The sequence below is a fragment of the Erinaceus europaeus genome, chromosome 3, assembly GCF_950295315.1.
Source record: "Erinaceus europaeus chromosome 3, mEriEur2.1, whole genome shotgun sequence".
Lineage (NCBI taxonomy): Eukaryota > Metazoa > Chordata > Mammalia > Eulipotyphla > Erinaceidae > Erinaceus > Erinaceus europaeus.
This window is the reverse complement of record NC_080164.1, coordinates 19,731,078-19,757,927: the sequence shown is the minus strand read 5'-3', so window position 1 is coordinate 19,757,927 and position 26,850 is coordinate 19,731,078. Positions and strand designations below refer to the sequence as shown.

Here is a 26,850-nt window from a genome sequence, read left to right as displayed (position 1 = left end):
TGAGAGCTCAGCAGCAGGCCTGGTGCCCAGCACAGACACGGGGAGTGAGGAGGGAGAGAGCAGACTGAGCCACTCAGCTCTCCCAGCGTCTCTCCCTCCACCTGAGATGGTGTGTCAGCCCCCAGCACACTGCTTAGACATGGCCGGTCCTCACTGTGGAGAGCTCAGGAGTCCTCTCCTGTATGGGAGGTAGGAACTGGGTACTGGCCAGGAAGGACAAAGGCGTACTACAACCCTCCAGCCTTTTGTGAAGTGAAACACTCCGAATAAGGCAGAATCTGAGGTCGTGAGAGTCGGGTGGTAGCACAGCGGGTTAAACACAGGTGATGCAAAGTGCAAGGACCTGCGTAAAGATCCCAGTTCAAGCCCCTGGCTCCCCGCAGGGGAGTCACTTCACAGGCGGTGAAGCAGGTCTGCAGGTGTCTATCTTTCTCTCCCCCCTTTCTTCCCCTCCTCTCTCCCTTTCTCTCTGATTTATCCAACAACGATGACATCAATAACAACAATAACTACAACAACAATAAAACAACAAGGGCAACAAAAGGGAAAATAAATATTAAAAAACTTTAAAAAGAATCTGAAGCCGTCTTTGCCATGGCAGCGTGGAGTCAGAACCTTGCCTGATGCACAGGTTCCCGGGGCGCCCTTTCTTTTTTTAAATATTTATTATTTATTCCCTTTTGTTGCCCTTGTTGTTTTATTGTTGTGATTATTATTGTTGTCGTCATCGTTGTTGGATAGAACAGAGAGAAATGGAGAGAGGAGGGGAAGACAGAGAGGGGGAGAGAAAGACAGACACCTGCAGACCTGCTTCACCGCCTGTGAAGCGACTCCCCTGCAGATGCGGAGGCGGGGGCTCGAACTGGGATTCTTATGCTGGTCCCTGCGCTTTGCGCTTAACCCTCTGTGCTACTGTTTGACTCCCGGGGTGCCCTTTCTAGAGCGACTTTATCACCCAGCTTTTCCTCTATCCTGCTCACCCACTCCTAGTCTCTGTCATCTTAGCTGATCTGAAGACTCTCTGTGAACACCTGAAACACTTTGTGGGAGAAGTTATGAAACAGTAAACTGAATTATTACATTAGACTGTGAGAAGCCAGTGTCCCGTGCAGATGGTGGAGTGGTAGTCACCGCTCATATCTCCCAAGTAACTCAGCAGCCATGGGGCAGGAAGGTGACTGAGCAGGGAAGCTTGGTAAGAAAAGAGTCTCACCTCTCCCCACCCCCAGGAGAGCTGCAGCCTTGTGATTCCAGTGTGAACCTGACTGCAGATATTTCAACAAGAAAAGGGGAAAAAAGAAAAAGGGAAAAAGGGAGGAAGGAAGGAAGGGAAGAAAGGAAGAAAGAGAGAGAAAGGAAGGGGGAAGAGAAGGGAGGGAGGGAGGGAGGGAGGGAGGGACCAGGTGGCGGCACGCCCAGCTGAGAGCACATCCCATGTGCAAGGACCTGGATTCAAGCCCTGCTCCCCACCTGCAGGGGTGACGCTTCACAAGTGGCTAAGCAGATCTGCAGGTGTCTTATTTTTCTCCCTTATCTCTCTCTCCTTCCCCTTTCAGTTTCTCTATCAAATAAAATAGAAAGAAAAAAAAAACAGGAAAAATTGGCTGACTGGAGCAGTGAATTCGTAGTATGGGCACCAAGCCCCAGCGATAACCCTGGAGGCAAAAAAAAAAAAAAGGGGGGGTGGTTTCTAATCCTCTGCCATTTCTCTAATAACCTTTGGGCTGATCAATAGCTTTAACAGGTGTTTTGCTTGACTGGCCTGGTTCATTTTCCCTCCAGTCAGATTTGCTTCGGGCGCTTTCTGCTTTTTCTGGCCCCTTCCCAGAGCCTGCTCTGCTGGGATGGAGGAAGGCGGTGAGTCTTCCCGCCCTCACAAGGGGCGCCTTCACATTCAGGCTTCCAGACCATTCATCTCCTGCTGACAGGTCTTTGAGTTCCCAAGTTGGGGAAAACATTTCCATCAGAAAAATAAATAACCCAAATCACAGTGTCCAGGTTGGAACCCTGGCTGCAGGAGCAGGCGGCAGTTTCCTCCTCACGCGGCAGGCTGGGCTCCATGCTGCTCAGCGACTCGGAGCTCTGTGAGCCAGAGTTCCCAATGGCTGGGGCCTGCATCCAGGAAACTGGACACTCAGTAGAGCAGGGGGGTAGGTGGGGGGACAGGCTCACAGACATAGGCAGCAGGCAGAGCTGAACTCCCCCAGCCAGCCTCTGTTCTAGACCTACCAGCCTCAGTCCACGGGGCCTATAGAAAGTTGCAATATTACAATATCACAGTGCCCCCACCAAGAACCCCACTATCTTCAGCGGCTCCCCTGAGGGAAGCCAGGGTCATCTCTGCATTTCCAGGGAGATATAGACACATGCTGGCTAGCAGGGCTCTGGCTTCAGTTACAGTTCCCTGAAAAACACAGTAAATACAGGTTCCTGGGGCCCACCCAACTTCCTGACTGGCCTCCTAGAATCAGCCTGGGCATCTCCATTTACAGACCCCATCCATGGGCAGGTTGGATTTGGCTTCAGCTGACACTGGAGAGGAACCCATCACAGATGTGCTCAGCTGAAGCCCTCGCTGAGCCCACACTGAGGCTTCCTCCAGCCCTGGCCGCTGGGCCCCCACGTGTGATGCACCTGCCTTTGCAGAGAAGAGCCGGAAAAGGGGCTAGAAGGGGTGGCTGGGTGGGGGGCAGAAGCAGAGGAAGTCAACCCTCAGACCAGGACAGGACTAATTGGAGACTTGCCTTTGCCCAACCACTTCCAGAACATTCTAGAAACCTCAGCCTCCCTCCTCCTGCAGCCCCCAGCTGGCTGGCCTCCACAGCCCAGCCTCCTCCCTGGCTCTGCACTGTTGCATATGGGGTATGAATATTTAAATACCTCTGCCTCTCTGGCCACAAACAAGAGAGAGCATTGCAGTTTTGGTGTGGGGTTATTAGTTTTCTTTTTTGGCCCTCCACCCCCAACATGCACACGCTATTCTCTGTGGGACTACAGGGAACCATTTGCAATATTTTCGGATTTTATTTTCTTCTGATGGTGCTGAGCTCTGGTTCAAATAATTAAAGGTGCCACCAGGGAGGGAAGCCTGTTGGTAGCTTCCCTGGGCCTGCTGACTGTCACAGCACCCCATCCATGTTGCCAGAGACTCTCGGCAGTGTCTGGCTTCACAGCTGCAGGAAATAAAGTGGTGAGAGTGACAGGCCTGCCTCATCGCCTCCCTCTGCCTTTCATGCTTCCCGGAAGCCTGAGTGTCTCAACAAGCCCCGTGTGGTTTGAAATTTGATTCTATTTGAATAGCCTGCCTGTGTCTAGAATATTTTAAATCATGTTCTCAGGACAGAACAAGGTCTGGGGGGTGGAGAAGGAGCGGTGAATGGAATTCCCCCTCCTTCTCTTGCCCCTTCCATGACACAGGGATACTTTTTCCTTCTATGAGCAGCAGGGATGGAAAGGACACAGGAAGTGGGGTATGACACACCTGATTGATGTGGACACCTTAAGACAGATAGGGACACCCTCTGACACAGTGCTTCCCAGAGCCAGCACTCTGACCTGTCGGAGCAGAGGTCACTCTGTCCTCTCCTGGGCACACACACAGACATACAGAGACACACATAGAGACATACAGACACATACAGAGAGACATACACACAGAGAGACATACAGAGACACAGAGACATACAGACACACACACATAGATACAGAGACACACACAGAGACATATAGACACACACAGAGAGACATACACACACAGAGACATACAGAGACACACAAACATACAGATACACACAGATATACAGAGATACAGACATACACATGAAGACAGACATACAGAGACACATAGAGACACATACACACACAGAGAGATAGAGAGACACACATAAACACACAGACACACACACACTGGTCCTAGACACAGTGGGCCTTTCCCTCCCACCACCACCACCAACTATATCAGCCTTGTGTGACAAGAGGATCCTTGGCAGATCAGGACAGACGGCCACTACTGCAGGCTCCCCATGTCACACAAACTGTCTGACCCACAGGGAGGGAGACCTCTCCCAGTGGCATGAAGCCAGCAAGTGTGGTCCAGAAATGGGACAGCAGCCACCAGCCATCAGTAGAACACACAGCCCGTGAAGAAGCCCCAGGACCCCAAAGGCTTGGCATTGGGTGTTTTCAGCCAAGTTCTCTCCATTGAGTTAGGAAGATCTCAGACTTTCCAGGGTGCCGGTGCTCATTCCTAGACACGAGGCCCATGCTTTTCCAAATAATGGGTAGAAGGTGGGGGGTTGGGGGCTGGAGTTTAGAGGTGGCTCAGGAGTAAAATAAGGGGAACGTCTCCACTGAGTAAGTCTGGCCGCTGTCAGCATGCTTCTCCCTCCTAGGGGTAGGAAAGGACTTTCAGGACTGAAGCAAAGAAGAGCTTGTCTCACTGTTGTCTTTTATATCTCATTCCTTATTAGTTTCAGTGTTTGACACAACAGTAGGATTCCAGGGTGTCATTTCATAGCCACACATGGTGTGTGGGTCACCACACCCTTCACCAGAGTTCTGTGTCCTCACCCCCTTGGCACCAGAGTTCCCCCAGAGCCCAGGACACAGTTCAGTCACCATTGTTTGTTGCAAGTTCATCTGCTTTCCTCTGTGGTCTACATAAGAGTGAAACCATCTAGTCCTGTTCCTTCTCTACTTATTTCACACCGCTGTGTTTTAAAAGTCAGTCCAACTCCATGGCAAAACCTCTGTGGAAAGAGAAGGGCAGGACACACAGGCTGGTCTGAGCTACAGGGGAAGTAAAAGCCCAAGCCCTCCTCGGCCCAGCTGTGTGGCCGGCATTGGGCCCAGCATCCCATGAGTTTGTCCTATGACCCAATGAGGGTCACAGTAGCTATTTCCTGATGCAGAACCCAGCTCAGAGCACACAGGAGATCGGTTCAGGGTCATCTGCAGGCAGGCAGGAAAGCCAGGATTCAAACCAGGTGTGTCTGAGCCCAACCCCACCAACCCTCTGAAGTGACTGGACTGGACTGGACTTCAGTGGCCTCAGCTCAAATCCCCTCGTCTCAAAGTCTCTTCTCTCCACACAGAATTTGCTGCCTACTGAGATTCAGACACTGTGTCTGTTCTTTGTCCTCCTGGGCTATTAGCAACATTCAGCAGGATCATCTTTAGCACAGCGATTTTGATTGGTCCCAGAGGAGGGAACACCATGAAGCCACTCCGTCACCATTTAGCCATTAATCAATTCCAGCTCCTCAATAGTAAGCACAGCCCTGGACGGGCAGGAATGCCAACCATGAGACTCCCCACGGAGCCTCAAAGATCCAACAGATGCAGCTCCCCCGGAATTAGGGACCAGAATAATTCTGACCCAAAGAGCTTGGAAGCCACCAGAACCCAGAACCCAGCGTTCCATCACCACTGATTGTGATGCGACTATCACTGCAAAAACTTACACTAACAGGCTCAAGTAATCAACAGCAGTTGTAATTGCAGCCAGACAGACATAATTAATTGAATACCTTGGAGCAATTCAGATTTAATGCCCTTGTCACATGATGAAACAAAGACAGCTGAAGAATTGCTGTCAAGGCTCCGGGGGTGAATGAGAACCTCACAGACACCTGGCAGGGACTCGGGTCCCACTCAAGTCCACCTGTTAATCAGGGACCAGGATGGCTCCCACCGGTGGAGACTGTTAGAAAGCACTCTAATGGTTTGTATGCGGAGGAACATGGTATTGAAGCAGTCTACCTGCTGTCAGGGACCCAGGCCTCCCCAGGTTGGCCATCACCCTGCAGACACTCATGTGCCCAAGTCCATCCTCTCAGCAAAGCTGCACAGGCTGGCTGCAGGGTCAGACTGTCCCCTAGCCAAGGGGCTGCAGGGCTGTCTGGCCCCCGCCTCCTCCACTCTCACACACAGCAGTTCAGACGCCGACAGGCAGCTTGCCTGCGATCTTCCACCATGATGCAATCCAAGTTCAAATTTTCTTTTTCTTCCTACAAGGCTGAAAAAAAAATAGGAAGGAAGGAAGGAAGGAAGGAAGGAAGGAAGGAAGGAAGAAAGAAAGAAAGAAAGAAAGAAAGAAAGAAAGAAAGAAAGAAAGAAAGAAAGAAAGGAAAACCCAGAGAAACCTGCAAGATAAAACAGTGGACAAAAATTTCAATGCAGTGTCCTTTGGCCTACACTAGTGTGTGTGTGTGTGTGTGTGTGTGTGTGTGTATTTCTACCCATTTTCTCCCCTTAGAAAGAAGGGTCTAACACTGATGGAATGCATTTGGTGAGCAAGTAGCCACTGAGCTGGCAAAATCTTACCAAAGTCTCCCTCTAGTAACAGCTCCATGATGGGGACCAGGGGATGGCTCATCCAGTTGAGCACACATATTGCCATGAACAAAGGACCCAGGTTCAAGAACCCAGTCCCCATCTGCAGGGGGAAGCCTCACCAGTAGTACATCTGTCCTGCAAGTGTCTCTCTTTTTCTTTTATTTTTTAAAGATTTTTATTTATTTATTCATGAAGAAGATAGGTGTGGAGAGAGAGAGAGAGAGAGAGAGAGAGAGAGAGATAAAGAACCAAACATCACAACATCACTCTGGTACATTTGTCAGAGTTGAAACTAGGGATCTTTTTTGCTTTATCCACTAGGCCACCTCCCGAACCACTGTGCCTTTCTTTCTTTCCCTCTCTGTCTTCACCTTCCCTCTCAACTTCTCTCTCTAATAATAATAATATCTCCATGAAGAAAGGGCACCTACCAACAGCACGGCTGTCTAAGCTCAGAGCCAGCCCTGCCTTCCCACCTCCCATGGCAGTGTCAGCATCCCTCGATGCCGGTCTTAATGCTGCACTAATTATCTTTCTGATGATGGAAGTGCTCTGTGTGCATTTTAGAGCATCAGGGCCATGCATAAAAGGGTGAAGGAGAAAACCACAATCTCACCCAGTCTTACTCCCCAAAGATACCCCCTCCCACCCTGTGGGTTTGTTCCCCTCCAGTGACAGACAAGGGTTTGTGCAGACTTGATTACACAGTATTTTCTGCCTTCTCTCTGTACTGAGCAATACAGTTCTGTGTCAGTATTCCTACTTATGCAGGTATGTATGTATTTTGCCACCGGGATTGTTGCTGAGGCTCGGTGCAGACATGGAATCCACTGCTCATAGGGCCATTTTTTTCCTTTTCCTTTTATATTGGATAGGACAGAGAGAAATTGAGAGGATTAGGGGAGATAGGGCAGGAGAAAGAAAGATAGACACCAGCAGGCTTGCTTCACTGCTCATGAAATGTCCCCCCTGCAGTTGTGTGTGGAGACTCAAGCCCAGTTTTTGCATGCCATAATGTGTGTGCTCAGTCGGGTGTGCCACTGCCCAGACCCTAGATAGTCTTCTTTAATAAACACATTTTTTGAGACTTCTGGAGGCGGGGCAGCAGAGCAGCAGCAGCTGTGTTTGTCTCCTCTCTTCTCCTCTCCTGGGTCAACTAGGAATACCAAAGGAGACCACCTGGGACCACAACAAGACAGAACTAGAACAACTTCAGTAACCCACCAAATCACTGGTGAGTGCAAACACGTGTGGCTCATGGACAGAGAGGAGCCTAGGGAGTAATTAAGTGGCTGGTAAGTAGTCCGGCAGTTTACCAGTTGAGACATCTCCTCCAATATGTTTCACCAAAAAAAAAAAGATGGCTGAACGGAGGAGAGGACTCCCCTGAGACTCACCAAATGCAACTGCGAGTCTCCGTTGCTACTGCCCTCAGAATCTGAAGCATCAGCAGGGAGACTCTGTGCTGACACCAGGGACAGAGAACTAATGAGGAAACTCAGGAGAAGATCTATAACTCTGTGGCCTAGCGGTGGAGCTATGAAAGTCTCTTTGCATAACCACTGGATTATCTCTGCCCTGCCCTGCTTTATCTCATGGCCAGCAGTCAGTGATTAAGCTAAGAAGCCTACTTATAGTTTAAAAGCCCTCAGGCTCCCATAGCCTACAAGGAAGTAAAAGAACAAAAGAGGCTTTTAAGCCACTGAGATCCAACTCAGAGATTAAAATACTACCTACAACTGTGAACCCTTTAATTACCTTACTTAGACACAAGTCAATCCAGGCAAGAGTGATCAGTAATTTGAAAAGTACTGTGAGAGGGCCCTCATAACATACTATATAAAATGGTTAAACCAACAAGAAGAAATATTGGATAAGTGAACTAGGACAAGAGTCCAGCTAAAAGCCCCCCTAAAGCTAAAAGGTTGAAGCACAAAATAATGAGGTCAACATCCAAACACTAGTTAAGGAAATAATCACAGGAGTGAGTAGAGTTTGAAAGAATTGTCATCAGAAATGCATAAATAACAAATGAGGCTCTGGAAGAAAACACTAATTAGCTCAAGGTTATTAGAGAGCTGAAAGCTGGAATAGCTGAGCTAAGAACACAACTAGCTGAGCAAGCTAAAACAGTATCTTAACAGGGTAACAAAATAGCTGAACTCCAGAAAACAGTAGAGGGGAGAGAGAATAGAATAAATGAGGCTGAAGACAGATTAGCAAGATCAAGGATGAATTAGAGACAACTAAAAGAGAAATAAGAGATCTCAAAAAGAGATTAAGAGATACTGAAAACAACAGAGTGACCTATAGGATGACTTCAAAAGAAATAATATACACATTATTGGCTTTCCCGAAGAAAGAAAGGGAGGGAGGGGAAGAAAGCATTCTTCAGGACATAATTGATGAGAACTTCCCTAGTCTAGACAACATAAAAGACATAAAGGTTCAAGAAAGCCCAGAGAGTCTCAAACAGAATTAACCCAGACTTAAAGACACCAAGGCACATCCTATTTAGAATGAAAAAGAATAAGGACAAAGAAAGGATCCTGAAGGCTGCAAGAGAAAAAACAAAGAGTCGCCTACAGAGGAAAACCCATAACATTAGCAGCAGACTTCTCCACACAAACACTATAGGCCAGAAGAGAATGGCAAGATATCTATCGTGCGCTCGATGAGAAAGGCTTTCAACCAAGACTACTGTATCCTGCTAGACTGTCATTCAGACTACATGGAGGCATCAAAACCTTCTCAGACAAGCAACTGTTGAAAGAATCAACTATCACCAAGCCTGCCCTGAAAGAAGTTCTGAAATGTCTCCTATAAACTCAGACTACCATAAATAGTCTATATATCAGAACACTCTAAAACTCTACAAGAATGGCGTTAAAATTTCTTCAGTCTCTAGATGTGTTTTCATCACTGCATACCTTAAATTTACGCTGTTACTGATTTTTTACCTGGTCTTTTGCAATCAAAAGTAAGGGTGCTCCTTATGGAAAAAAAAAAAAAAAGAAGAAGACCAAAGGGAAAAAAAATTATCTGTAACACCTTAACTTTAGCAGCCAGGTCTCCCACAGTTATTATTTTTGTGTAAATCTTTGTGTTTTCTTGCTGTGTTTTTACAAAGTGGTGGGTGGGGGTGTTATCCCTGCCTGGTGCTCCCCAGTCTCACTGTGATGTCCCAGAAAGAAAGAAGCTCGGGAAAGGGCTTGGCCTCTTAGTCACTCTCTCTGACCAGGAAGACCAGCTTTGCTGAAACCTCCCTAATTGCAAAACTCCTGCCAGTGTCTTTGATTTGCTTGTTATCAGAAATCTGCATCTGGCCTGCTTCTTGCTGCGTCGGTTGATTTTTCATTAGGCTATTTATAGCTGGAGAGGCCGTGTTTATTTTTCCAGGTGGATCAGGAGATGGTGTGCAGGAGCAGCAGGCTGTGCAGCGAGTCGATAGCCTCTCTGAGAGTTGATGGGAGACCACAATGAAACCCAGCAACTCCTGGAATATACAAGTTCACACCAAAACCTCAGCCCTGTGGCATCTCAGATTGTAAAGGAGCGTTGAATGCCACTCTAAGCCTGGCTGTGTCTGAAGACAGCCTGGCCATCCATGCACTGCTGATGGGTCCCTGAGTATGTGTGTGTGTGTGTGGGGGGGGGACATCCAGAAAGAAACCCCACCCCTCCCACATCACTGTGCCTCTTCTCCATTTGGTCTCTAACACTGCAAGGCTTGTCACCTTTCCAAATGTGAAGAAATCACTTCACTCTCATCACAGTTCTTATATCTGAGGAGCTGCCCACACAATGGACATTATTTAATGTCAGTGAGTCTCCTTTTGTGCCACCTCAGCCCACATTCCAGGCTGACACATGTTTTTATAGGTTCAAGAGATCATTGTGAAGTTGCCACAACTTATGCATACAAACACGGAACGTATTCTAGACATAAAATTGCAGTAATTACCTCCAGAGGAGGAAAGGGCTGGGAGAGAAATAATAGTGTGAGGCCTCGCCACAGCTCCGCGCCTGCTTTCCATACAGAGCTTTAATTAATAAAACGACAAGCATCGCTCACACATAATTGGAACGTCTCTCAGGCCCCACTGAGGGAGGAAGAAAGGACCCTGGTGGAAGGGCCGGCTGGAGCCTAAAGATGTAATTGCCGGTGGCGTGCTCCTGGCCTGGTCTCTTTCTGCTCGTCTCGTTTGCCAGCTGATTGTGAAAGAGCTGATCAGTGAGAAGCTGTGTCTATAACCTATGCCTGGAAAGACCAGGTGTCTTTATTGTCATGGGCTCCCACAGTTATTTACCTGACCAGACACAAGCATACATAGGTGTATGCAAACACACGTGTGCACATGAGCTCTCTCTCTCTCTCTCTCTCTCACACACACACACACACACACACACACACACACACATGCAGGCTGTCGTCTATCAGAGGCAAAGCTCACGCATGGCCTCAAGTCTATTCTCCACAATCCCTCCAGCCTCCCTATGGTGAAGACAATCATGGGGTGAGAATATAAATTCTGGGTGGCTGGGCTCTGGCTCACCTGGTTAAACACACACATTATTGTGTGCAAGGACCCAGGTTCAAGCCCCCACTTCCCACCTGCAGGGGAACATTTCATGAGTGGTGAAGCAGAGCTGAGACATCTCTCTTGCTCTCTCCCTTTGTGTCTCCTCTCCCCTCTCAATTTCTCTTTGTCCTAACACACACACACACACACACACACACACACACACACAAAGAGGAAACAAAAATTCCCACCAAGAGCAGTGGATTGGTCCTGCGGGCACTGAGCTTCAGCAATAGCCATGGTGGCAAATAAATAAATAAATAAATAAATAAATAAATAAAAGTTCTGATTCAACAGATCTAGGTCAGGGATCGAGAGCCTACATTCCTTTAGTTTCTTCATTTGTTTTGTTTTCCCACCAGGATTATCACAGGTCCTCTGTGCCTGTGGGGCTCCAACACTCTCTCAGAGGTCGTTTTTCCCTCTTTTTCTTTCTTTCTTTCTTTTTTTTTTTTTTTGGATAGAGGGTGAAAGACAAAGAGAGAGAGAGAGAGAGATACCTCAGCATTGCTCCATCCCTTGTGAAGCTCCCACCCAGCTAGGGGCTTGAGCCCAGGTGCTCCCTATTTGTGTTCTCTGGCTCCCAGAATACACCCCCCTCAAAAGCCAGCTGCTGCCTGTGCTAAGCATCCCCAGCTCCCTGGAGTCTCAACCTGGTCCTCGCTTTAGAATCACCTGCATAGACCTAAAAGCCAAGTAACTACCCAAGGCCAATTAAATCAGACTCTGGGTTGGAGCCCAGATGGGGGACTGGAGAAAGGTCCCCGGGTGAGGTTTTGTTTTGTTTTGTTTTTTAGTGATTTAATAATGATCAGTAAGACTGCAGGATAAGGGGGGCTACAATTCCACACAATGCCCACCACCAGAGTTCCGTAACCCATCTCCTCCTTTGGAAGCTTCCCTAATCTTAATCCCTCTGGGAGCATGGACCCAGGATCATTGTGGGGTGCAGAAGGTAGGAGGTCTGTCTTCTGTAATTGCTTCTCTGCTGGATATGGGTGTTGACAAGTCAATCCATACCCCCAGCCTGTTAGTATTTCCCTAGTGGGGTAGGGCTCTGGGGAGGTGGGGTTCCAGGACTCATTGGTGAGACCAATCTTCTTTAAGAGAATAGAATAAAAATTGTAGGGAGTCGGGCGATAGTGCAGCGGGTTAAGTGCACATGGTGCAAAGCGCAAGGACCATCGTAAGGATCCCAGTTCCAGCCCCGGCTCCCCACCTGTAAGGGAGTCGCTTCACAGGTGGTGAAGCAGATCTGCAGGTGTCTATCTTTCTCTCCCCCTCTCTGTCTTGCCCTCCTCTCTCCATTTCTCTCTGTCCTGTCTAACAACGACAACATCAATAACAACAATAATAAAAAACAAGGGCAACAAAAGGGAAAATAAATAAATATTTAAAAAATTTCTAAAAATCGTAAACATTTACCTGGAACTAGAAAACACCTAGAATTGCCAAAACAAACTTGAGAAAAAGAGACAGAAATGGAGGCATCACACTCTCTGATCTCAAATCATATTATAAGGCCATTGTAATCAAAAGTGCCTGGTATTGGAAAAAAAATAGATATGCAGATCAGTGGAACAGAATTAAAAGCACAGAGGGGTCAGGTGGTGGTGCACCTGGTTAAGCACACACATTACAGCACACAAGGACCTGAGTTCAAGCCCCTAGTCTCCACCAGCAGGGGGAAAGCTTCATAAGTGGTAGAACAGGGCTGCAGGTGTCTCTCTGTTTCTCTCCCCCTCTCTATCTATCTCCTTCTTCCCTCTCAATTTCTGACTGTCTCTGTGAAAAAAAAAAATGAAATGAAAGCCCAGAAATAAACCCCCCACAACTATGGACAGCTAATTGTTGATAAGGGTACCCAAACTATTAAATGGAAAAAGGAGAGTCTCTCCAATAAATGGTGCTGGGAAAATTTGGTTGAAACGTGCAGAAGGATGAAACTGGACCACTATATCTCACCAGAAACTGGTGAACTCCAAATGGATCAAGGACCAAGGTGTTAGACCAGAAACTATCAAAAATACTTAGAGGAAAATATTAACTCTTTCCCACCTAAATTTCAAGGACATCTTTGATGATACAGACCCAATTGTAAGGAAAACAAAAACAAAAAAATAAATAAGCCAGTGGGACTACATCAAATTGAAAAGCTTCTGCACAGCGAAAGAAGCCAGCACCCAAACAAAGCCACTCCCCAGGTGACACTAACCTGCATGGCAGATGGGCTGCTGCTGGCTCAGCCACTCCACACCCACATTCCCCAGGGAGCCTGCCTCCCCGCTCTTCTCCTGGGAACTTGACAGCCACCTTTTGAGGTGCCAAGGGAGAATGCTGGTGATCACAAGTGTGCCTGCTAGAAAACAGAGGTCTGGGGACAGAGTACATGCCTTGCTGTGCACAAGTCCCTGGGTTTGAGCCCTGGGAGCTCATGGAAGCACCTTGGATGGTGTGGGGTGGTGATGCTCCACAGATGGTTTGGGCAGTGCCGTGGTGTCTCTTGCTCTCTACAGATCTGAGATTAAAAGCATGAAAAAGTTGGCCCAGGAGTAGTGGTATCCCAGAAAAAATAATAATAATGAAAATAAAGGCAGGACTTCTTCCTCTCCTCTGCCCCTCCCCCACAGGCTCAAACTGAAAAGCCTGAGATGGAGAAAGGATGGTTATTGATGTCTCTCTCCTCCTCCTCCTCGTTCTCCTCCTCCTTGTCCTCCTCCTCTGCTCTCTGGCTGAGTTCTGACCCTTCAAGGTCAAGAGCTCAGGGAGAAAGATGAGATGAGGGTGAGGGCAAGCACACGCCTACCTACCTGGTACCTCTGAGCCAACTGCAGTAATGGCTGGATATGACAAGGTCTGAGGCTGGCCGTGGCCTCTTCTGTGGTTCTGTGGTTTGTTTGAAGATCTGCTGTTCTCCATTTCACCTCCACTAAGCTAGAATTCTCAGTGGGGAGATAGCATAATGGTGATGCAAAAATGACTTTCATAGCTGAGGCTCCAAAGGTCTCAGGTTCAATCCCTAGCACCCACCAACATAAGCCAGAACTGTGCAGTCTTCTGGTAAATAAAAATAAACAAAAGAAAGGGGGAAAAAAAGTCCAGCCGCACTGAACTCTGCATTCCCCCTAAGAATGCAGCCCCTATGGTCTCTGTGCTTCTGCCAAAATTCCTTTTTCTTTGCTCTAAACTTGCCACTTCATTTTTTTATTTTCTCTTTTTAATTTTATTAGTGATTTAATATTGATTTACAAAATTGCATGTAACCACAGATACCAAGCCTGAAATGTAAACTTTACTACTCTTTAATCTGGTGAGAACTTTCCTAATACATGGGACTACCTACATCCACATCATTTAACTAAGTAACAGATACCAGATACAGATTATGGTTTAGGGTATTGGGTACAGGTGTACATGGATCAATAAGCAAATAAATTATATAACTCAAAGTTAAAGTGCTCAATAATAGTTGAAATGTCTAACGAATGCATCATAAATTCTCTATAATCGATTGAACTTAGATCAAATTAGCTGGACAGCCTAGCAGAAAGGCCCAAGGAAGACAAGCCCCAAAAACCTAATTCTGGTTGGGTTGAACAAATGACACTCAATGCTTAAACAATTGGGAGAAAGTCCAAGTCATCAGATAAAAAGAGGATTCCAGAAAGAGAAGGGCAAGAGACTGGCCCATTTAATGGCCCTTTGGGCCAATAGCACACCACCTAAAATTCCTTTTAAATTTCTGTCACACTATGTGTTGTCTCTGTGAACTGTCTGTGAATGCCCAGTGATAATAACAGGGTTTATTGTTATTGTTGCTGTTGTTTTGTTTTCATTTTTGTGATTAAAAGTGATGATGGAAAGTATAGCTCCACACTGCACCCACCACCAAAATTCTGGGTCCCCACCCTTCCAAGGACAACCACCATAATTCTCACAAAGTCTAAGAAACAATCTATTTGTTTCTAGGCTTTGTTTGTTTGTTTGTTTGAGAGGTTTGTTCATGTGTATCAGAACAGTAACCAACCCCTCTGACTCTAACTCTTAGACCATTCTAGAATAGAGAATACATGTAAACTACAAAGTATTAAATAAATAATCAATATCTAGAATAACATGATTTGCTTAGATGAGAGAGGAAGGTGAAAGCCTTGATACTAATTACTAAGGATCGAGGAAGGAGGAGTCACAAACAGCAGGTGACAAACAAGAACATGTCACAGAGAAATACAAAAGAATTTCCAAGAAAGAAAGAGTGAGGATGGAGAGGCACTTTGGAAAGCTTTGAAAGACTAAGTTACCAAGGATGCAGTGAGTGTTACTTTATAAATTGAAAAGTGAGTGTTACTTTATAAATTGAAAGAATCTAAAGAGTGAATGAGCAACAAAGACAACAAAGAAGCAGCAGCAGCATGAAGCTATTCAAGATGCAAGCATCTGAGTAGAGTTGTAGAAGCTGGGTGCAGTCAGAGGAGCCAGGGAGGTGGGATGAAGGGGATTCGCCCAGGAGGGGTCACACTGATCATGTTTGTGACAGAGGAGACAGGAGGTAGGTGCAAGAGAACAGAAGACGCACTCCTGAGAGAGCCAGGCCTGGAGGGAGTCTCAAGAAGAGCTTAGTATCTTAAAATAGGCCCATGAGATGTTCAGCCCATTAGAGCATAGGACTTTCCTGCTAGAGGCCTCAGAGGCTACAGGTTCAATCCCCAGCACCATCTCTTTTTTTTCTTTATTTCTTTATTGGGGGATTAATGTATTACATTTGACTTATTTCACTTAGCATGATTTCTTTTTTTTATTTTTTATTTAAGAAAGGATTAATTAACAAAACCATAGGGTAGGAGGGGTACAATTCCACACAATTCCCACCACCCAATCTCCATTTACTTAGCATGATTTCTTTAAGCTCCATCCAAGATGGGCTGAGAATGGTGAAGTCACCATTTTTCATAGCTGAGTAGTATTCCATTGTATATAGACCACAACTTGCTCAGCCACTCATCTGTTGTTGGACACTTGGGTTGCTTCCAGGTTTTGACTATTACAAATTGTGATGCTAAGAACATAGGTATACACAAATCTATTTGGATGGGTGTGTCTGGTTCCTTAGGATATATCCCCAGGAGAGGAATTGCAAGATCATAGGGTAGGTCTATTTCTAGCCTTCTGAGAGTTCTCCAGACTGCTCTCCACAGGACTTGGACCAATTTATGTTCCCACCAGCAGTGTAGGAGGGTTCCTTTGACCCCACAACCTCTCCAGCATTTGCTGCTATTACCTTTTCTGATGTATGACATTCTCACAGGAGTGAAGTGGTATCTCCTTGTTGTCTTTATTTATTTATTTATTTATTGTCTTTATCTGACAATCAGAGTTGGAGCATTTTTTCATGTGTTTCTCAGCCTTTTGCATCTCTTCTGTGGTGAATATTCTATCCATGTCCTCTCCCCATTTTTGGATGGAGTTATTTGTTTTCTTGTTGAGTTTTGCAAGCACTTTATATATTTTGGTTATTAAACTCTTGTCTCATATATGGCATGTAAAGATCTCCAATTCTGTAAGAGGTTCTTTGGGTAGTGGTTTCTTTTGCTGTGCAGAAGCTTTTTAATATGATATAGTCCCATAGGTTTATGCTTGCCTTAGTCTTCTTTGTAATTGGATTCGTTTCATTGAAGATGTCTTTAAAATTTACACAGAAAAGAGTTCTGCCAATATTTTCCTCTAATATCTGATAGTTTCTGGTCTAACATCCAAGTCCTTGATCCACTTGGAATTTACTTTTGTGTTTCATGAAATATAGTGGTTCAGTTTCATTCTTCTGCATGTTTCAACCCTTTTTTTTTCAACACCATTTGCTGAAGAGACTTATCTTTCCCCATGTAATAGTCTGGGCCCCTTTGTCAAAGATTAGATGTCCGTAGGCCCCAGCACCATCTTACGACAGCACTAGGCAGTACTCTGATCACTCTCTCTCTCCCTCTCCCCCTTTTTTCTCTCTCCCTCTCTTTTTCTCTCCCTCCCTCTCCCTCTCTTTTTTTCTTTCTCCCTCTTTCCTTTCTCTTATGATAAATAAACCTTTTATAGAAGAAAGGTATAAAAATACATATTTTCGGGCTGGGTAGTGGTGCACCTGGTTAAGCGCACACATTATAGCGCTCAGGGACCTAGGCTTAAGCCCATGGTCCCCACCTGCAGGGGGAAAGCTTCATGAGAGGTGAAGCAGGGCTGCAGGTGTCTCCCTCTCTCTCTCTCTCTATCATCCCTTTTCCTCTCGATTTCTGCCTGTCTCTATCCAATAAATAAAGATAATTTTAAAAATACTAAATCATAAATCTAAATATAAAAAAATGCATCTTTTAAGGCAAGAAAGGAAGCAAAAAGGTAGATAAATAGATATACTGAATTAGGAAGACAAAAAGCTGGGGAAAGAGAGACTGAAGCAACCGGCATTCAGTAGTATAAGTCCTCATCAGTACAATTATATAATTATATAAAAATAACACATCAGGATCTGGGGACAAGGCGGTGACAGCATCTATGTGGAAGGAAGAGCATGACTCACCCCTTGTGCTGTGTGTGTTCAGAAACCAGCTGTGAGTGAAAAAGTGCCACCAACCATCTGGGGCCTTGAGGGTCAGCAGTCAAGCTTCACAGGAATCCAAACCAGAAATGGGGAGAGAAGGCCGTCATTCCCCAGGCTCAGAGCTGCAGGGCCTGGGCTGAGGGCTGAGGATGCCTCCTTAGACTGGATTAAAGTACCAAACTATGACATCCAGTCTTGCACAGGAAAGCCAGATGAAAAAAAAAAAAAAAAAGGTGAGTTAGATGATCCCAGGAGGTCTCAGTGGCACCTCCTTATTTGGGGGAAAGAAAGCCAGGGGTGGGGAGACCTGAGGAGAGGAGTTGTGGCATAGCCCAGTCACCTGGCTCAAGCTCTCAGGAGGAGGACAGCCCTGAGCAGGTCTGGTGTATTAACAAACTTGTCTGCCACAGGGGTTCTGGAGGGGGTCTGGGCTCTGCTCCCCGTGCTCCTGTGCTCTCTCTCTGATCAAATCATGAGGCAGCCAGGAGCCCAGAGACAGGGAGAGTGAGGAGAGCCATGCATGTGCTGAGAAGAGGGAGGGTCAGTGGGAAGGGGGGCGCATCGCTGCTTAAGACGCCATATTGCCACAGAATATCTTCCACCTTCTTTTCCACGGTAGCCATGTTTTTATTACAAGATCTGAACAGGAATGTTTGGGGCCATGATATGTTGCAGTTGTCCAGAGTTTTAAGTGTTGTTCATAGATTGTTTCTATCAAACATACAAGTTCTGTTATTTTAAACACAAAGACCAGAGACCTTGTTTATAGCATAAGCTGCTCATGGGCACGACTGTACTTAAACTTTCTTTAGAAAAAATCACCTATAGCTCCCTTCCAAGTGTCAAAGGGACGGTGCCATTGGGACTTTCAATAAAGACAAAGTGAAAGCCTAACACTGCAGAATGTTTTTGTCACAGTGGACATGCTCTGAAAGACAACCAGTATGTGGCCAATGTGTGGCCTACCTGTGGCCTCCAGTACCAAGCCATAGGGCCTCCAGTTAGCTCCTCGTGAACTGGTATAACCATGCTGATAAGAGTATTAGCATCTCTGGGGAAGGAATCAAAATCACCAAAAGAAGCCAGATTATAAGGTCATTATCCCAAGGTCACAGAGTGAAAACAAGGCCCTTACCATCTTTAAGAATCTTGTTTAATACGCTGCTGAACGTGAGCTCTCATGTCACAGGCAGGATCTTGTGGACTTTGGGGTGACACTACCAACCTGAGCAAAGCTCCAGCTGCCCCTGCTCAGTACCTCAAACCTTAATGGAAGGAGGCCAGGAGCGTGAGGAGACAGCAGGTGCCCCGGCTGTCCTCCCTGGGCTGCCCGTGGTGGGTGGGCCTTCCAGCACAGGCCTGTGGGCTTCCAGGAAGGGTCTGAGGTTCCCTCTGGCTCTTCTCGCCCCTGCAGCTCCGCATGTCCTGGCTCATCCGTGGAGCCCTGCGGGGAAACCTGTCTCTGGAGCTGGTGGACAACAAGACCGGAAAGGAGCAGAGCAGGCTGCTTTGGCAGGTCACCACTGACGAGGGCCTGAGCCTGTGGCAGTGGACCGTGCTGCCCCTCCTCGAGGTGGCTGACAGGTGGGCCTCACCCCTCCCCACCTCTCCTTTCCCCTCTAGCTGAAATGCAAGGAGGGTATCTCTCCCCCCCGTTCCTTCCAGCCAAGAACCACATCAGAATGTACACACACATGCACGCGCACACGCACGCCCCCACACACAACACTTTCCCCAGACCCATGGGGAGCGCCGAGTTCCTCCAGGAGGTTTCAGTGCTAGCACCTGCTTCTCCAGCCTGCCCTGAGCACCTGCCTCCCACCACCATAAGATGAGATGAGATCCAACCAGCCCTCTCACTCCCACATCGTTACCAGGCCCCATGTGCATGCAGTTTTCCTCTCACCCCCCCCTTTCCTTCCTGCTGTTATGTTTATTTACTGACAACAACAAAGGCTGTGGTGATGGTGGGACAGGCCTTCTCATGCTCCCCACACCTGCCCTTCCCCAAGGGAAGAAACGGAACTGAGCTGGTGAGATTCCAGGAAGTTAGCATCAGGGTGAGGACGGGCACCCAGGGGGCCCCAAGTCCAGCTCTGCTCAGTTGAGTCCTGGCAGAGGGTGTGAAGGTGGACGGCAAGTCCTTCTGCCAGGCCCCTGGCTCCTTCTTGGGTCCCGTCACCAATGACCCTTGTGAGCTTCAACCTCTCAGTGTCCCCATCTTTAAACGGTGACAGGGTTGGGCTGGGAGGTTCTTAAGTCCCTGTGTCTCTGACAGGGAACAGTGGTCCCTGAGTTCAGCTGCCACTCTTCTCCCCTGGATGGCACCAGTCTGCCATCTGCAGGTGGCTGGAACCAGCTGTACTCCATGAAGATGCCCAGCCCAGCGGCTCACGTGACACTAAGCTGTGTCACATGGAACCTCAGTGGCTGGTACTGATCTGTCCCAGACCTCAGGCTATAAGGGGACAGATAGATGAATGGGCAGGGGGCATCTTTGTATTATTCTTTTACTTAGAGAAAGGAGAAGGAGAGATGCCACAGCACAGCCCTACCATTCACTGTGTCCTCTTGGTTCTGTCCATGGTGCTCCCATGTGTCGCTGGGGATCAAACCAAAACCCTGGCACACAGCAAGGTGTGCACTCTACCCACTGAGCCATCTTTCAGCCCCAGGAAAGCCATTTTTATAGGCTGGTTGTCAGCCCTCCAGAACAGGTATAGCACCTCTGCATTCACCTCCTGGAGTATATTCAGACTGCCTTCCAGTGGACCCAGCTCGAGGAAATGAGAGTTCAAGGCAAGGTAGGGGGTGGTTACAGCTGGCAGACAGCTCTGTGACTGAAAAGCCAGGCCTCAGATCCTTCTCCCAAACTTCACAGAGCCTGCTGCTTAAAAGTGCTCCTAATGTGAGCTGCACTGTCCTCAGAAGAAGCCCCTGTGCCCACAACACCCACTTCCCATGCCTTCAGATGTGGGGGGGGCAAAGAGAAAAGCCCCTGGCTGTCCCCAGGCTCAGTGCCCCAGGATAAATGGGTTTCATTAAAGTGGAGGAAGGAGCAATGCAGACACCCCACCCCACACACTGTGTCATCTGTCCTTGGGGACCACAGGGACAGCATTCAGGGGACAGAGACCAGGAGATGAGGCCAGAGCCCTCCCTCATGAGAGTTGTGAAGTTAATTCAGATGAATCAAGGGGTCCTTTTTTTTCCTCCTGAATCCAGCAAGGCTCCTCTCTTTCATGGCCACTCCAGGGGGCTTAAAGCAAGTACGATGTGGACTCTGTTCACACACCTCTGCTCCTCCCCAGCAAACACTATTTACTAGACTGGCGTATTCCCCACAGACACTGAGATCAAGCTATCCAGTGGGGCCTCAGTCAGAGGCCAGCTTGTCTGGATGGCCCCCTTGTGGCCTAGGAAGCAAGCAGTTCCAGAACATTCACGGGGATGAGACTGGACAGCACTGAGTGCTCTGGTGAGGGAGGGGCTGCCCCCAGCTTTGAGATATAAACACAAAGTCCAGGGAGGATGCAGGAGCAGGAGGTGCTTGGCCACCAGAGTCCAACTTGACAACATACAGGACTGTCCCAAGGCATTAAAGAAGCACAGGGGTGGAAAAGCATGGGCTCTGAAACCAGAGAGTCACAAGTTTAAGGATAACCTTGGCCACCTGACTTGCTGTGTGGCCCCCACTGGCTACTGGCCCTCTCTGAGCCTGTGAAGACAGCACACCTCCTTTCACAGCGTTAGTGTGAGAGCAAGTAGCCTAAGTGTGGGATGAATGTGTGTATGGGAAGCATGGATTGTACTTCCCATGTCCTCCATCCTCATCCCTTGGTTGCTGGTGTTGAATCAGTAGCACAGTTCACAACCACTGATCTTTCAGAGCAAGCCATTTTGCAGAAGGCACTCAAAGCCTAGCTCTCAGGGATGGGCACTGAACTGTCAGTGCTCACTGGCCAAGCTGCTTCATGGTAAATGTTTAGTCAGTAATAACTTCTATTAGTAAACAGACTAATAGCAGTCTTCCCCACCTAATGCCCTGGAAGAGGCCATGATGGCATCCAACTCTAAGAGTGGGAGGGCCACCCTTGTGAATAAGTTGCCATCAGTGCTGTGTAGGTTCCTTGGTGAGAAAGTTCACCAAGGAACTGGAAGAGTGAGAGGAACATTCTTCCTTTTCCTTCCAGAGAATCAGCCCAGATGGCCAGAAATTGGGGAAAGGAGGAGGAGGAAGGTAGATTTTTTTAAAAAGTACAATTAAATAGATGAAAGTAAATAAAGACCAGCCTCCACCCTCCGGACCCTGGGAAGGTGCTGCCCCCTTGCACCTGTACTGCCTCCCACACCCCATGAAGCTCCCTCAGGCTCTTCAGCACCTGCGTGGTGGACAGCGCCCTAACTGTGGTGACTTCATTAAACTTCCTTAAACTGTTGGAAAATCCTCTGTCCCTAGTTTCCCCAACCTCCACACACCGCAAAGCTTCTGAAGAAACTTTATGAGGACTTGCAGGTTAGTCCTGAGGAGCTCCACACCATAGCGCTGGCCGCAGTTCAGGGCATCACTGAAGCCACCTGGAGCCGTTGTCCTACTGCCTTGATAACTCAAGGGCCAGCCAACTATCTCCTCACCCCACCTTTATGCCATTCTTCCTCTTCTTTTGCTGTTTGAACATGTCTCCCCAAGCCCCCAGATTATCTATTGTGCCTACAATATATTCTCATGACCCTTGAGAAAAAAAATACCTACAATGATTTGTTTACTCTTTACTATATCTTTAAAATAATTAATCACACACATCAACAAGACCTGTCTTCTGTGCCACTCTTTTCTGCACATCAAGAACCATGCCTGACACTTCATGTACCCAGTAAATGTGGGTTGACACATTCAGAAATTTCACACATTCCAAATTTCAGCTGAATCAACTGAGAATTTCATTTGTTGCATTCAGCTAACATTCCTCCTCTGCTCATCCTGCATCCAACAAAACAGATAAAAATCAAAACATTGCAAATGTTACCACAAAGCATCCTGTATATCAAAGAAACACCTGTATCCCATCAGACGAACCCAGACAACACTCATCACCAGTGTGACAAGGGACTCTTCAGAGACTTGCCTAGTATCTGTGCTGTCTGTCTCTGCCCGATGTCCTGCCAGAACCAGTTAACAAAGCAGATTTTGATCTCAATTATATCTCCTGGTCCTTGGGAGCAGGGAGACCTGGAGCTGGGAGATCTGGAGATCTTGAGATCAGAGAGCTTTTTTTTCAATTAGTGATTTAATAATGATCAACAAAATTGTGAGATAAGAGGAGTACAATTCCACAAAATTCCACCACCAGAGTTCCATATACCCTCGCCTCCATTGGAAGGTTCCCTATTCTTTATCCCTCTGGGAGTATGGGCCAAATATTGCTATGGGGTGCAAAAAGTGGGAGGTCTGGCTTCTGTAATTGCTTCTCCACTGGACATGGGCATTGACAGGTTGACCCATACCCCCAGCTTGTTTCTGTCTTCCCCTAGTGGGGCATGGCTCTGGAGAGGTGGGGTTACCGGACACATTGGTGAGGTCATCTGTCCAGGGAAGTCAGGTTGGCATCTGTCCAGGGAAGTCAGTAGCATCTGAAACTTAGTGGCTGAAAAACACTGAAATATAAAGCAGAACAAATTACTTAATAATCAGGAACCTAAAGGTAAGAATATGGCAGATGAGATTTGAGGTCTTCATGTTTGAAGATGCTAGGAAGTCTATTTTAAGCCCCAAGGGGCTCATGACTTGAGACCAGAGAGCTTTATTTATTCCAGCACTCCCACCACAGAGCAAAGGCTCAAGAGTATGTGGCAGGTGGACAACAACAGTGACAACAATGAGACATTGATCTGCAGACTGTTTCTTCTGCCCATTTCCAAATGCGCAAGGTGGTAGAAATAATGCCTTAATCCACCATCACTGAAGTGCTGTGATCAGTACAGCATACCAGAAGGTGTCATGAAGAAAGGCTCCAAGCGCAATGCCCAGGATGCTTTGAGCAGTGACCCTGTCCCTGCAATAGAGATGTGTGCTCTCCAGGGAATTGGGAAGGACAGTGCCAATTCACTGTGGGTTTCAAAGTCCCATCATTACTTTGCACCCACCCTGGCTAATGAGTTCTTTCCAGCAGCAACTCCTCCCACCTTTCAGTTGCCACACCCCAGCTAGAATGCATTTCACGTTTCCTCAGAGTAGAAGGAAGGCAGGTTCTGTCCGTCCGCTGTCAGTCTTTTGCAGGGCCACACCCCAAGTGGTCCCATCTACCTTCTGCTTTGTCACATTTACTGAGCAGAAGGGCCAACTGATTCCCACTCTTCACAGATGGGTCTGGGGAGAGCAGTGGTCAAGCCAGGCCCCACATATCAGCAACTAGTCACGGGTGCCATCCTCTACTTTGTCACTGGGAAGACTTTGAGTAGAACACTGTCTACATAATCTGACAGGCGGGAAAGCTCCCTTTGAGCACACATTGGTCTTTTGTTCCCTTTGCCGCCATAGTCCTAGGTGACAACTGGTGTGTATCACAAATGCATCTTTCAAATGAGGCTGGTTAAGTCTTCATGAACTTGGGCCATTAAGTCTGTAGAGACAAGATTTTCCTCCTAGCCTATTTTTGTTTCCCCACTGCAGAATTCCTAATTTCTGTGGAGTGCTGCCAATCACAGCACTCTCCCTATGTGCCACCTCCTTCTGTGACAAGAATGTCATTGCTGGGATATTTGTGTTACTTGTTCCCATCTGTTAAAGAAGTAATGAGTGTCCATAAGGGTAGAGGTCCAGAGAGCCCCAAAGACACATCCCAACCCCAAAAGCCATGCTTACAAGGGGGCTCCTGGCTTCCTTGTTGTGTTTATAAAAGAGGGTACTCAGAGCCCCAGTGTGATGATCCACCAGCATGAACTAGTGTGCTAAGCCTGACTTTCTGACAGAAATCACCCCAGAGTTTTTCTCACTTCATTTTCTGCTTTTAAATAATAAGCCAGGAATAGGGAAAATATTTTTCAAAAGGCTTAAAGCAAGGAGGACAGAAGGGGACAACAGTTCACAAAGCTGACTGCTCTCTACAAGCACCAGGGAGGCTCTTTCTCTTCAAAATCAGAGTCCTGGGCCCTAGCACAGAAATGCTGACTCGGTGGAGTACATCTTGGGTCCAAGAAGACATGTGAGTTAAAGGCTCCCCCAAAAGATTGTGATGATGACCAGCTACCCCTGGAGGGAACTGGTCTGATATAATATCAGACCCAGGAGTCTTGTGGGCCTCAGACACAGGCAAAGTCTTAGTAGCCATTACACTGTCACAAACAAGCATGAAAGAAGCATGAAAGGAGTGGCCCATCCTCTCATCTGGTGTATGGACTATGCTCTGTGGGGTCACAGAGCTATGCAGTATGGTGCAGGGCTCAGGAATGCATGACCAGGCTTTGGCTCAGTGACCTCCATGTCCCAGAGAGCCAGGGCCCTCATGTCAAACACAGCCTTTGCTGCTAGCCAGAAGGTAGACCTCAAACTCGTAGGAAGACAGAGGAGGGAGCAAGGACCTTTTAAAGGAGAGCAAAGGCTGAGACAAGAGGAACCAATGAGCGGTCATAAGATAGCTCACCAAGTAGAGCATTGCCTTGCTGTGCACATGACCCAGCACCACAAGGTGCCATGGCACCAGGGACAGTTCCCATGCTGAGGTATCTCTTCCTCCTTCTCTCTCTATGAATTTAAAGAAGGAAAAATGAGTAGAGGAGTGGGAAAATCCTACATGCAAGAGACTCTTGTTCTAGAAAGAAAGAAGGAAGGAAGGAAGGAAGGAAGGGAAGAAAGAGATAAAGGAAAGAAGAAAAGAAGGAAAGAAGGGACCCGTGTGGTTGTGTTGAAGATTCCTGAGCGGTCTCCTTGAAGCAGAGTGCAAGCCAAGAGTTTTAGACCCTGAACTTTGAACCAGAGATGAGCTGGGGGTCTGAAGACCAGCCCCAGAAGAGACTGTTAGGTGTGTTCATGGGGCCACCTGTGAAAAATATCTGAGTCTCCAATGGGAGCTCAGGAGGAGGAGTGGGGCTGAGGGAGAGAAGGCTGGGCTCTGCTGCTTTCCAAGAGGGCCCATTGGCCCAGGATAGCTCTGGGCCTGCACACCCCACCCCATCCCCAAGAAGAGGAGGTGAGGCAGGGCTCTCAGTGCCATGTGCAGCTGGGCGTCAGAACTCACCAGTCAGGCAGTCATAACTCCAGGGAGGATCTGGCCAGCTTCCTTCCCAGAAAACATCCCAGATCCCTGGAGCAGGGGGCAGATTAGCAATTCTGAGCTTTCAATCCTGTTTCTAACGCTGATTTACTGTGACGTTTGAGATATGCCTTTGCTCTTGATTGCTACGTTTTTACAGTCAGGATTGCAGAGCTGTGACACAGATGCAGTCTGTGAGCCTGGCTGCAGAAGTAGTCGTTCCAAGTAGCATGACATGATGCTCGGATCTGCTCAAGACTTCCTGGAAAAAGCCACAGCTCCTGCCTCTTAATGCTTCTGCAGATAGAGCCCATGTCCATACATGAAGTCTGGAATCTGGGCTTCACTGAGTTGCTGTTAGCGGAAGCAAAGCAAGACACACTTCTTGCTTTGTATGATTTTAATCGGCAGAACGTCACACATAACACTGTCTAAGCTTCAGGTCTGCATCAGTAGAGATCTTACACTAATGTCACCACTGAAAGCCCAGTCCTGTCCTCCACTAGAGTGGGTCCTTTTGACTTGAAGTCACCCACCAGCTTTCCTTTCTTTTGCAATGAAAAATCCAGTTCTTCATGTGCTGTGCTCCAGGAACCAACCTCACACATGTCCACAGCTTCCACCCAGGCCCCCATGCAGATGACTCTCTATCTCCCCCGGAGACCCACACTGAGAGTCCAGAAGCCTGGCCAGTCCCCTCTCCCCACACACACCTGCCGCCTCCCACCACACCCAGCCCTGAGCATCTCTGTCCATACTCTCAGGCACTTAGTTCTTCCAATAGTTCTTCCAAATGTTCCCTGGCTTCCTCTCTTTCCAGACCAAGGCTCCGTACATCTCCATGCTGTACAGCTTCTGGCTGTGCTCTAGCAGGATAGGGAAACGGCTTTAGCAATCTAGTGGATGGTGTAGTTATAAGTCTGTCCAGGTCCCTCAAAGTCAGTGTCCATGGCCTGTGTGTCTCCATCTTCCCAGCTGCAGATATGGTCCCTCCCTGACTCACGGTGTGAACTCAAATCATCTTCATTTTTGCTCAGAGGTGGAGAGAACGAGACTCATAATATTGCCTGAAGAATTTCCAATCCCTAGTAAAATTAAG

The 26,850-nt window shown here is 47.5% G+C and overlaps 1 protein-coding gene across 1 annotated transcript in view; it reads left to right on the top strand.

The window, feature by feature from the left end:
- The window catches only part of ALK (ALK receptor tyrosine kinase), a 739,964-nt gene that overhangs the window by 666,016 nt on the left and 47,098 nt on the right, over positions 1–26,850 (top strand). The window contains exon 9 of the mRNA XM_060188423.1: positions 18,917–19,086. Within this exon, the coding sequence (XP_060044406.1) occupies positions 18,917–19,086 (170 nt within the window). The remainder of the gene's footprint in view (positions 1–18,916; positions 19,087–26,850) is intronic.